This window comes from Amblyomma mixtum, chromosome 5, assembly GCF_055824585.1.
Source record: "Amblyomma mixtum isolate Tamu chromosome 5, ASM5582458v1, whole genome shotgun sequence".
Classification (NCBI taxonomy): Eukaryota; Metazoa; Arthropoda; class Arachnida; order Ixodida; family Ixodidae; genus Amblyomma; species Amblyomma mixtum.
In genome coordinates, this window is record NC_143016.1 from 25,987,939 (window position 1) to 26,001,029 (window position 13,091).

Sequence of the window (13,091 nt, forward strand, 5' to 3'; positions counted from 1 at the left end):
GAGAGTGGCATGAGGCGAGTCACCTTCTACGGTAGCCACACTCTGGGTTCTTCTCGTGGCAGGCACTTTCCGGCCGCTCCCTCCTCACCCCTATAAGTTGAGAGAGAAGTATCCGTCTCTCCACTTTTCCACTTGCCAACGGAGACAGGTGGCAGGCGTTTCTCGGAGGCTTCAGAGAACACCGCCGGCGGACACAGTTCTTCCCCATTGGGTTTCTAATGCTACGCATTAATAAAATGCATCCACTGGCGTATACGCAGTGAAGATCGCTCACTCTCGAAGTGCGCTTCAGTCGCTCCAGAAGCCGCACTTTGCGAAGATCCTTTACAGAAGTCCTTCTAAAACATTTCTTACACCTATCAGCTCTAGCTTTGATGCCGCAGCCGGCCGCAGGCAACGCCTGCTCCTTACCATCCCCGAAATAACAGGTGGTAGGTACCAACGGTGCAGCAAGGCAGATGAACGAATTGGAAGAAGAAATACAAAACGCTGCCCCGGATGACAGTGCGCGTGCATAATGTGCGTGCTACGCGAACAAGACGACGTTCACATAGTGTGTTATACATTGTTCAGAGACCTGGCATTCTTTGTGTGACTATCTTGATATGTTTACCTCATTTTGTGTATCCATGGTTAACTTTGAAAACTGACCCCGTCTCCCTGCCACTTTTTCTGGAATAATGCTACCCCGGCACTTTTATGGGAAACTATGTAAATCGGTAAACAAATAATACGCCAGAAGAGTCATCAGTTCTCGCAGCAAATTTCATACAGAATGCATATTGCGGGGAAACAATTTTATTACTCTACAAGTTTGCAAAAGTCTAAACGCGCGATTACATGGTGCACCTGAGATCAGATTGTCAGCTGTTACTCGTAGTCTGGCAGCCGCTGCTGTGAAGCTGCCGACGCAATAAATTAAGCTGGTGAGAGAAAATAAAAGAAAAGGTAGCGAAATAGCCAGCCTTGACTGCTTTTTAGAGCGGTCGTCATTTTTGGATGAGCATGCAGTTGGCATATTTGTTTTTTAACGTAAGTGCGTGACACCTACAGTAACACATCACTCACTGTGCGTGCACGACGAGGGAATAATCCTAAACAATATAGTCAGTACTACGCCAATCTTTCCAGAAAACAGAGAAGGTGTGCCTAGTTAACTAAAATAGTGGTTTGGAAAGCGTACTGCGTTCGCAGAGACGCTGAAAGCTGACCTGCCTATCCTTTAAAAAAAAAAAATCTTGAAAATAGGGGCGGCTACTGACGGCCTTTGTTGTCAACTGTCTTTAATAGCGGCAGCCAGGAGAAGGGACGCAGATAAAACACTTGCTGGAGTCTGCCTGCCGTTTGAAGGTGGCGGCAGAGTTACACCACGTGTACCAGCACTTGATGTGTTCCTTAGCGTTGTCTTCGTCTTCATTTTTGGCTGTATTTCGCACTGTTTTTCTTCACAGGACACCCGACCGAACTTGTTTTTTTTTTCACTATGTCTCTTGGGGTTTCACGTCGCTATTTCCTTCTTCAGCTTGGCGATCACCTAAAATGAAGCACATAAAATATTCGAGTGTTGACTGAATATTGACAAAAAAATCAAAAAGAAAATAGGCGCCCAAAAGAAGAAATTATTTTTAGTTTACTTAAAATAAAAACATAACCTTTCATATCTTACCTATTCTAATCCGTCTCTTATTTCAAGGGAGAAATGAAAAGAAGGAAACAATTAGATGAAATTTTAAGTCTTACCAGTGTAAATTGAGAGGACATATTAGTATTGCTAAAAAACAGGGACAAGGGTAGGCGAAGACAACACAGGCGGGTTGTCCCTGTTTTTTAGCGCTACTAATATGTCCTCTCAATCCAAACACCAGCTAGCCCAGCTTTCTGCCTTAAATACCAGTGTAAAGGTTCAAGCTTATTTCATTGTATTAAAGATTGTTGCAAACAGTACAAAGAGAAACAACCAAGTGCAAAATAGATATTATTAACCTCAGTAAGGCATTAAGATATTGCCAATTTTGACCGCTTCGTACGTTTCCTGATAAAACAACAAAAACAGCGCGCAAGTCACTTCAGAAAGAACGTGCAGGGTCAAATAATCAGCGAGAAACTTTGTTCTATGGGGCAAAATTCAACCTGGACCACCTGACTCTTCCACTATACAGCCTTTGTCGAAAGTATGCAGTCCAGGGGGTTTATTTCTTACCGACCAAGTGAAGGAAGGAAAATGGGGGATGGGGGCTTCCTAGCATGTCTTCCTAGCGTCTTTCACGGTTCAGAGATTTCGAACGCTGAGTGCGCAGAGCCAGCAATGCTACATGGGTACACGGGATGAAAGCAAACCCCGTGGGCTGCGTATCTTTGGCAAAGACTGTACCGCACCACGCCTGTACATTTAAAAGTACAAGAAATGTGGACGAACGCTTTTAGTTTGCAATGCCGTAAACACGTGTCGCGTGGCGCTGTGCACTCAAATTCACCGCGGGAATTTTGAATGTTCGGTACATCCCATTGATTTTTCTATGGCCGTCGGAAATAGCTAGGTGTGAGCGCAGGAATGATTTTACAGGCCAGATTTTGCAGTAAGGAGGAGGAGACAGCCAGGATAACCACCATGTTCTCGCACAATATCTCCACAGGCTAGTTTTTTCTACATTACAACTTTAAAACATCTTAATTGAGTTACACAGTGTTCGCTACTGGCCGCGAACAGTTGACGCTAGGTTCTGATTGTCCGAAAAAGCTTGGCATGGCTATGCAAGAGAAACAATTAATTATTCCATGTATGTGTGTTTCAGCAAAATTGAAGCATTCTGCCGTCATCACTACCGTTTTGTTATACTTTCCTTTGCAATTAAGACCATTCGAGGCTTACGATCAATCCAGCGAATTTTGTCTAAGCTTTGGTACTAGATCATTCCATGTGGCATTTGTTTAATTTTTCTGAAACCATACTTCCCTTGCGCAGCTTGTTTGGCATTATAATGAGAGTGTAATGAGTAACACATCCACCCGTCTTTTATGAAACTGCTTTTCTGTGTTCCGCAACATTAGAACATCGCCTGAAAGCCGATGCGAAAATATTGATTACATTGCACACGATACTCAAATGGCTTTGAGTAATTAGCCCCCATGCCACGACGAAATCTATGTTGCCTTAGGTATTTTTCCTTGCAATGTCTATTTCTATAAGCAATGTTCGCAGAAAAAAAGAACGCAAGAAAAACTCGACCAACTCTCTATTTGAGCCATCGTCATATTCGATTTCTTTGCATTCAACTTTTCCCATTGAGCCTAAGTATCGCAGGATGGGGAAAAAAAACCGAGAAACTAGCAATGACTGGTAATAAAATAAATGTAACCAATTTCAGCAGAAGTAAAAAAACTTTCACTTGTTCTCCCATATGGTTGCACTCGATACATTAAGTAATTTGGCAGAAAAGTGTGATTACATTTTAACACTTCACAACATAGCCATGGACTTTACTCACAGATTTAAGCTTGGCGATTTCCTTGGTTTCAGACGCCCTTACAACGTCGTTGGTGATTTGCCTCACGCGCGTGGCATACCTGAAAAGAACAAACGAAGGATTTTTTTCAAAGTATAAGCGCAAAAGACAAAATAACCTTCATAAGGACGATTCACTCCTCCTGCGGGAGTGCAGAATAGGGCAGCTTGCCGTTTGGCTTGCCGGCATACGAATGCATGCGATATTTTCTATATTTTTTGCCCGTATTGCCTCTGTAGGAATGCAAATGATACGATTTATATCGCAGAAGTTTAATGAGGTAAAGAGTGCTGCACCTAACGGAGACTACGATGCACGCAATCTTAAAGAAAATTGGGTACGTTTCTAAAATCCCTTCTGTAGCCTGACTATACAGAATCTGTTTAGGAGGCGTTCGCGATACTACTGCCATCGGCTACTCACCTGTATATCAAGACTGGACAAGACTGTTGCAGAATAATCTGAGGCACACTTTCAATTACATTTCAATTCCACCTGGGAGTGGCAGTTATCATGCTTAAAGCTAAGCCTTGCGAGACACCCCAAGATATAGCTCGAAATGCTGTACAGAAAACGAAAGTATATCAGCGATATCGTTTATGTGAAAAGTTGCATGTGTTCCACGAAACAAGCAGCTCAGTGCTTATGTCGAGTGTTGTCGTGGAATGCATGTAATTATGTAATTTCGCACTGAACAATGAACGATATCACTGGAACAGAGATATATTGAAGGCCCTGCCTTTCAGGTAACTGGTGGTTGCTATCGATACGAAATATAAACAATAACAGCAATAGCTATTCGCTTGGCTTAGAGCTCATAACACAGTGCCAGTTGAAATTTGCTCTGCTCCCAACAGTTAAAAATATATGGCCTGGAGACCTCACAGTTCACCTGGCTTTCAGGGCTGCCGACAGAATAAAAGTGACGTAATACATTTTGTGAGGCACTGCCCGCAAACAAAGCAATTGAAACGGTAACAACAGAAGGAGACGTTAGTTGAGGAAAACTGAATGCAAGCACACTTTATGCTTACTTCTATGTCGCAAAGCGCACTACGTTTAAGTGTGCATAGATCCAGCCTTTGTTTTATATCCAGCAGTTATTATTTTTGTATCGTAGTCAAAGCCCTGTTGCCCTGTGTAAGCTTCATTGGTTGCTGACAGTACGTTCGTAAGCGGGTTCGCTTTTAGTTGCATACACCAGCTGGTCCGCAACTACGCTTGTTGAGACTTACGCCGCCTTACAGTAAAAGCTCCAAACCTTCGCGAGACAGTTCGCTATGCGAAACAATGATATACTGAGTTAAACACGTAGCGTACAACGCTGTCAAAGCTAGCGCGTCTTTTAGCGCTGGCTGTGTCAGTGACCGAAAATAGTTCATCATACCTCCAAAGTACACAGAAACATATTGCAATATATGGCAAAAGCTCAAGTGCCATGACTGGCAACGTACTGCGCTAGTTTGACCTCTTACCACGTTTTCGTACTGCCCTTGACCACGAGGAGCGAGAGTGGTACGTGACGGAGTGATACACGGCCGGCACATCTAACTGCTCTGATTCTGCCCGCGTCCAAAAAATTATTCGCAATCAGTGAATTCTATAATCGGAGGGTTCAATAACTGAACGCGTTACTGCTTTGTTCATGATCTGCAATGCAAAGCGTCCCGTTTTATACCACTCCATGTTTTCGTCAAAATGCCCACCTAGGTTTCAAGAGGTACGAATAATATGCAGCGTTGTGATAAACTCTTCCGGGCTCGCTGCTTGCGTAGCTTCCACAACACTGAACGCTAAGTGTAAAACGCATAGTAGTCACAAACACACAGCTAGGGTCTCGGGTCAGAAAGTGGGAATTCGTTTATGCTGCTATCTATATTTTTTTTTTACAACGGATAGAAAAGCCGGAGCATGCATGCGCTAAAACTTTCAAATATTTGATCTCTCATCTTTGGTATTTCGACACCGTCCACTGCGACGGCGTGCCAATGTACTTTCGAATCGCGGGATAAGCCGCCCTTTGCACATAAAAGACGAGTGTTTTGTTCCATTGAGTGTGCCGTTGCTGACTGACTTCAAAGCGGCAACTCACAGCCTGTAAGCAGCGATTTCAATGCGCACCAAAGCAGGGGGCGGGCTATTGCATGTCCGAGTAGTTTCTGTCAGTGCCAGCAGGCTTCTACAGTGGCTGTCAGCAATCGTGTGACTTCCCAGAGGCGACTCCCTTTATAGAGCTTTACCCAGCGCTTATCTATCGCCGTTACCTGAATATCGCAACTTAGCTCTGAGTAGCAAAGTTAGCACCAGCGTCTGATAAAAACGTATTCAGCAAGAAGATGGATAAATCATTTTGAAACTGACAACTGTGACCTGCTTACTTTATAACGTGCACGTATTGCTTCCGACATAGTACTAATGCCCGCGCTTCAGCCCGCTTTCCGCTAGGAAACGACCGCAAAAGCTTATTTCCCTTTTGAAGAGGCGGACCTTGAAGGAGTAGACGGCAGCGCATACCTATAACGTATGAATTGAAGACAGGGCCGGTATATCACAACGAATTCTTTCCGTTTTTCCTTCTACCATCTATGTGATCGGCTCAAACAAAATCAAGACCTTGACACCGCAGATTTTGACGACGAAGATTGTACTCGGGGAGCGTACCTTTGAATTAATAACACAGAGCGGAAAAGAGGAAAAGCAATCGAAAAATTAAATATTGACATTACACCGAACCAGGACCCCACCGGTGCCGCCGGGCTGCGTTGCACTTCGGACTCTAATTCCGCGCCGACAGCAAATCCACGCTGAAATCATAAACCCCCGACCTTTCGTCCCGTACGTACACTAGCGAGTTGACGGTCTCCTCAACGTGTTCGCTGCTGGGCGACACGTTGACGAACATGAGTGTCTTGGCCGTGCCACCCAGCGAGTCCTGCATCAGCATGGTGAGCTTGTTGTTGCGGTACGGCACGTGTGACTGTTGCGTCACCAGCGCTTGGATCACGTCGCCCAGAGCCGACAGAGACTTGTTGATGCTGTTCGTTTCCTGCGGGCACCAAAGAGCAGTTTCACTCGCTGGCTCTCTTTGGCCGAGTATATCAATAAATCAACCCCCCCCCCCCCCCCCCCCTTTTCGTCTTCGTTTTTCGACTGCGAAGGTATATGTAGCAGCATTTAGCACATATACAATAATAGAGACGGGTCAGAATGCACCGACACGTTTCTATTGTGCGTCTCAACACCCTGTTGCTACAACTGCACCAAATAAAAAAAAAACAGCGCTTCAAGAAAACACACTCCCACGCAGTTGCCAAATGCAAACACGGCTTCTTTGCCGCAAAGCTTACTACACTACATCGGTTCCTTTCGGAACTCCTCTGTGGTGACCCTATTTCTTTCTAGATCTGACGACACGAGCGAAGGACGTGCCTTTATATGGATGTCTCAAAAAAGATTGCGCAGATTTCAAAAGGATGCTGCATAATCGCTATCACAAAAATTGGAGAGGGCACTAAAGCTCCGCCTCAAGGGTATGACGCGATAGCGTAGTGGGTTAGGCTTTCCACCCTGAGCAGTTCGACACCATTGAACCGAACTTTTATTTTTATTTATTTTATTTTTTTTATTTTATGTATTATTTTATTTTATTATTTATTTATTTATTTATTTTATTTTTATTAAAGCGCTCGTGTTGTGTCTTCACTCCTACTTTGTCCTCGTTTTTGGCGCTAAACTTCATTATGAATTTTATTTTATGTTGTTTCAATTAATTAATTGATGAATTGCGCACTCTAAATTTTCTTAATTAGCATAATCAAGCATTGGCTTTTCATTCTGAGCATTTTGACACCTTTGAACCCCCTTTTACTTTTACTTTTTCATTTTTCAATTCTTTAATTAATCAATTAATTACGATGATTTCTTTGAATCGTCATCCCCTATCACACACCACTCAATTATCAATCACCAGAACTACAAATTACCATGATACTATTTTTTTTTTACAGAGCCTCGACTATTTCCGACACACGATGCCGACTACTACTACGCCGACGGCTGTTCCACTGAACGAGCTGTATACGCTATCGCGTAATGCTACTTAGTAAGCTACCTGGCCCCTACTGTAGGTCATAGCACTTCCTCTAAGGAACTCAAAGATGCCACTCAAAGATGCCAATTGAATACAGACGGAACAAGGAAAAAAACAAGGAAAAGCGCTAGCTTCCAACTGAAATTCATTATACGGTGAGTACGCGTATGCCACTCCCATCAAAGGAAATACCAGAACAGAATTGTAGAATGATTTCACCCCTTCTGTGTGTCACTGACATAAAAAATTCAATTTTTTTGCGCGATATTATAGTGGGTGGTTCGTTTCCAAGTCCGGCGCACACGGACAGTTCTACAATGGAGCGGAAAGTTGCTATGTGAGTGACGGTTCACACCTGTCTCGTACTCACGTACACGAAAGTTAATGCACCTGCAAGGTTGTTAATTGTAATGCCCCCCGCACGACAAAGGCATCCTATGCACGACGCCTTCGCGGCAAGCAACCTACTTCTTATAATGAGTGACGGATTAGTTCTTTTTTTTATAACAAGACAGGTTGTTTGCAAACTGTGAACAATTTCATATCGGCTCAGTAAACAAAGCGTTTCGTGGTCAGTCTTCTTCGCACAAAAGCTTGTGAATGTGGGTCATTACAGAGTGCTTTCTTTTTTTACATTGTTCAGTTCCTGTCCTGTTTTGTGCGGCTCTGTCATCATCGCTTAGACTCAAATGAGGCGATGCCGTTCCGGAATTGCGTCCTTGTATTTTCTTAGAGGGTGTGGTATATAAGTACTTCGCTCCATAACGAAATTCACTTCAGAATTAGCGCTTGTCCCTGTCTTAACTCTTCGTTCGTAGTCCCTTCTGCGCTGCGCTATAATCTGTCTTCCTTACGAACACCAACGTGCCCAAACGTCGACCTCAGTCGCTCAGAGTTGGTAGCGCAAAATGGAGAGAAACGGAATGTCCTTATAGTTGTCTGTTACGAAGACAAGTTGCAAATCACACAAAATTCTGTCGTCATTGCATGTTCCACCTTAAAACATGACAGGCATTTCTGTAGTCCTTTTGTCCATGGTCGCGATAAGAAATTTTATATTTGTAATCACGATAGAGTCAATTCGACGTGGACGACAAGAGTTTGCGCAAAACTACAGGAAATGGTCTCTCTACAACTAGAATTGCTGTCTTTACGGCACTGTTTCGCATTTTTTTTACCAGCTTGTGAAAAAATTCACATAATCTATTTCAGTTAAAAATCCACCAGTTAGAGTAAAAGGGAGATGCAGCCGGAGCGCGTACCTTGATGTGTTGTCCTTCGAGACCACTCTTGTCCAGCCGCTCACTGCCGGCAAGGTCCACGAGGCTTAACTGGAAGAGAAAGTCACGTACAGATTAAATTCTCCTGACCATTACTGGACCTCGTAAAAAAAAAAGCAAGCGTTGAGAAAATGATTCTCGGGCCGATTTCTTGCACGCTTGACGTTGCGCGTATTGCACATATTTTGTAATGTACTCAAGATTGCAGCCGTTTGGGCCGATTCTTGTGCACAGCGCACTAATGTTCTTTCAAGGAAACATTGTTATGAATCCTGATACTACGCTTCACTGCTTACTGCTTATACCACTCTGCTGATAAAGGTCCTAGTTTTGTGCTCGTCCTTGTGCGCGAGTACTTACGCGTACGAAGAGGCAATTTCCGGAGTTTCTTTTGCAGCACATAGAAAGGTTTATGGAGATTTGGAATCCCGCCTAATTTTATCTGCCCTTTCTTGCTTCTTATATTGACATGGGTGAGAACAGAAGAAACTGAGCAGAATTCATCAACACTACATATATCTACTGTTCACTGAGTAACGTATTTGAACACCCTTATTTTATACATAAGTATCATGCTCGCAAACAATCAAAGCCAATATTCAAGCCATTGCTAACGCCTCCAACTGTGATTTCTAAAGAAAAGAAAGAAGATATTAAGGCTTTTTATTTCTTCCACATACCGTCAAGATTGCTTAAATAGGACATAGTTCTAGGTCGATGAGTGCTGGTGCGATTGTTCGTGTGCCGAGAGCTAGTCACTATCAGTGCGAACGGACCTGTAGTGTTCAATCTAGAGAGCTTGAGAATACGTTGCACAACCAACTATTAAAATGTCTGTCAGGTTAAGAAAAGTTATTTATATTAGTAAGCGGTGGTGGCTCCTTTACATTGACGGTGCTTTGTTTTTCTTTCTTTCGCCGAAAAGCCTGTAAACAATGCTTCGCTGACCAAATGAGTAAGTTATTTGCCAAATTTCTCCCTGTTCTGCTTAGTGAAAGCACAGGAAGAATGCTCAATAACGTGAGATTCTTTTGTTCACTCAAGCTCTCTAATAAACCATAAAAATACCTGCTCTTAGGCATGCTGATAGTCGAGAACCAACTAAAAACTAAAAAATTAAACTTCTTCGTACATCTGGACAAGGTTAGCGCACATCAAACCTCTCTGCTTCTCTTCCAGCGGTTACAACCCCCTCCTCCATCCGGCATTTTCCTGCGCTCTGATTTCCCCCAAAAAAGCCTTAATATGTAAATACAAGAATATAAGTTGCACAATCGTTCGCATAGTATGAGTGTATTAGATGTTAATATTACGATTATTCGACAGTCACTGAGAAACAAAACCAGTCCAAAAACATGCACACGCACCATACAGCTTGTCGACGCAGTTGAAACTTTGGGAAGCCGAACAATAAAGATGGAACGCACCAAGACAGTTTCATAAAAAAAAAAGTATACTTAAGGAGGGGCATACTACTGGTAGGCACGAAGCAAACACACTCAGACGCTGAGGTAGCGAATTTTGTGAACGTAATCTTCTGATGCAAGGTCTTCAATCCGCTCCACAGCGTCTTCTACGGTGGTATAACTACGGCCACACAAATCTGCCCGAGGGCTTAACATGAGGCCGCAACGTAAACTCTGGCACGACACTGCAAACACGCTTTTCCGCCGTGATGACCTCGGCCAGCTTCCTAAGGTGCCTTCGTGGAAAGCTGGAACTGAGGCAGGCTGACCATATTATAGGATGACCTTTACTTTAAAGATCCTCTTTCAAACCCCTTGAGGCGTATAAAGCGCCAGTGACTCTAAAGCGCGCCTTTTATAAAAAGGTCAGAGCATGCAGTCACCCCAAACACAAATTAAGTATGTGTTGAAATGTAAAAAAATATGTTAAATATAAACTTTTTTCAAGGTTCATCGGTCACTCATTACAGCTACACATGCAATATTTTTTTTCTGCTGGTATATGTTTGACGTTTGTGTTACCGGAATAACAGCAATCATGTAATTGACACCTTAGAGGTTGGGCGAGAACAAGGGAAGCTTTACGTTGAGTGACACACAGTAAAAGATTCCCTGCGCTTGTTTGATTTTGTGTTTCCAGTACTAATTCTGACTTGGCGTTACCACAGAAGGGCACCACAGTGTCTTAAGCCCGCTGTTTACAGTCTTGACTCCAAGCTGTCAGAGGTTCCTTTGGCTGCATTCCAGTGTCAAAATAAACCAACAGAAACGGTGCCATTTAGACTAATTTCTCCTCTGTGGTGCACGGGAAACGACCAGGCAGGACCTTACGATGTTTCTGTTTTGGCGGATGGCTGCACCCTTTCAATTACTTTGTGTTACAGATGCTGCACACGGCATGTATTTTTCTGCCATAGACGAACCAGGAGCATTTTGTTTATTCGGTGTGCTTTTTAGATAATCAGCACAGCCCAGCTTAAAACCAAAGCGCCATCCTATAACAAGCACTTTCCAAGTTTCAAGTTTATTGTTCACATAAGAGCAGTAAAGCATGTGCACATTTAAGGCATGCGTATGAGTCTGCAAAAAGCGCGGACAAAGTTTGTGAAGTTTGAGTGTGCAAAGTTTGTCAGGAAATTGTCAAGCAGCAATGCATCAACCCAGTGGTTTTCAGTAATTTTCGTTTGTCCTTACCATTATTTTGACTAGCAAGAATAGCAGCTCTTAATCTAAGTCTGCTTTTCTTGCTTAATGGAACCTGAACTTAGTATTTTCATGACTTGAGAAAAAAAACAGCATATGACAGGAATAAAGAAACGGTGACTGAAACTGGTTTATTGTTATATGTGGTTTCACACTAACAAGCGCTCACACGGCGTGCGACACGCTATTTTGAGGTGCTGTATATCCTTCTGGGTTTTCAGGCAGCTCCCTAGGTGGGTTGCCTATATATTTACTGCCCTTCATCGATAGTTCTAAACTCAATTACTGTAACGGAGCGCAAGCTATAAGGACGATTTGAAGATACTTTTACGTTTTATAACTGTGCACGTGTCACTTTATTGAGGTAGTTTCAACTACACTAATTTATTTTCCGCACCTCCTTTCGTACATACCGCACTTCGATACCAAGTTTAACCTGTTACTGCCGTGAGATACACCACTAAGTCTTTCAGCCCGCTATAACGAAGCCAATAAAACAGCTCGAAGCAAGGAATCTTTATTCGCTGCGCAAAGCCTTCTCAAACCATACTGTCCATAGGCCCCACGTGCCATGAGGCCTGAGAGGAATAGAAGTGGCGACTTGAAGGTCTCAGCCACTTCCTGAGCTTTATAGCCAAGAAATCACTAAGTAGCAGGCTTCGTAAGCCGTGGGCGGTAACGGTACTGTAGCACGGCTATCAGTAGGAACTTCTCGACGAACAATCAATACGCGTTTCGGTAGAAGCTCTTATACCAGAACAAAGGCGGATGCAGTCAAAAGAACGCAAACACAGACTTGGGCACAACCAGGAGACCGGAAGATGAGAGCCAGTGAACGCACGTGGGGATGTACACACCTGACACACACGAGCGCGTTTCTCTTTTCGCCGTTCATTGCGGCCAATAGGCTCGCAGAACTAGAATTCACAGAATAACAGCACACACGTGATGCACTGGCAGCCCGGAAAAATGTTTGCTTGGCCAGATGCTAATGGCCAGTTTTGTACATTTTTTCGTTCGTTTTTTTTTTTGTGCTATATCAGAAGCTTAAGACCCGTTATCTCCGCCTAAAGTGTGTTTAGTCGGTAAGCAGATAGCAAGTGGCAGCTCGCGGTGCATGTGACATGCTGTATTAAGTGTACTCACTGAGTACATGCCATGTCGCTCATGAGCGGCCGTTTACTGCCCGCGCCTCTCGTAAGCTACTCATTCTCCTTGACATTTCGCATTAACGCTTCGGACTGCATTTCTTCACGTCAGCCTACTACGCCTCCTAATTTCCTACAGCCTCGAAGTCACCACAATATGACCGAAAGTGCATGCTTTCTGTAATTTTTCTACGCAACTCGTACATGCCCTTAATTATGAGCTTCCGATGCTCTGCTTGAAACTGTAATTGTGTGTGCGCATAAAATTGACACAGAAGTTGATGATGCACTTGTTTCTCAATGGCGAGAACTGCATTAGTCGAAGCGAAAGAAGGGAATTATCACCGCCGGCTTTGACAATCAAACAGAAGGACGTGTTGACCAAGCATGTACGAACGACT

General features: G+C 43.5%; 1 protein-coding gene across 1 annotated transcript in view; it reads right to left on the minus strand.

Moving 5' to 3' along the window:
* Positions 1–854: 854 nt before the first annotated feature.
* Positions 855–13,091, minus strand: part of LOC149341558 (uncharacterized) — a 125,058-nt gene continuing 112,821 nt past the window's right edge. Inside the window, exons 14-17 of the mRNA XM_089541992.1 lie at positions 8,856–8,924; positions 6,347–6,549; positions 3,486–3,564; positions 855–1,534 (exon numbers count right to left, since the gene is read on the minus strand). Coding sequence (XP_089398118.1) covers positions 1,499–1,534; positions 3,486–3,564; positions 6,347–6,549; positions 8,856–8,924 — 387 coding nt within the window. The 3' untranslated portion in view covers positions 855–1,498. The remainder of the gene's footprint in view (positions 1,535–3,485; positions 3,565–6,346; positions 6,550–8,855; positions 8,925–13,091) is intronic.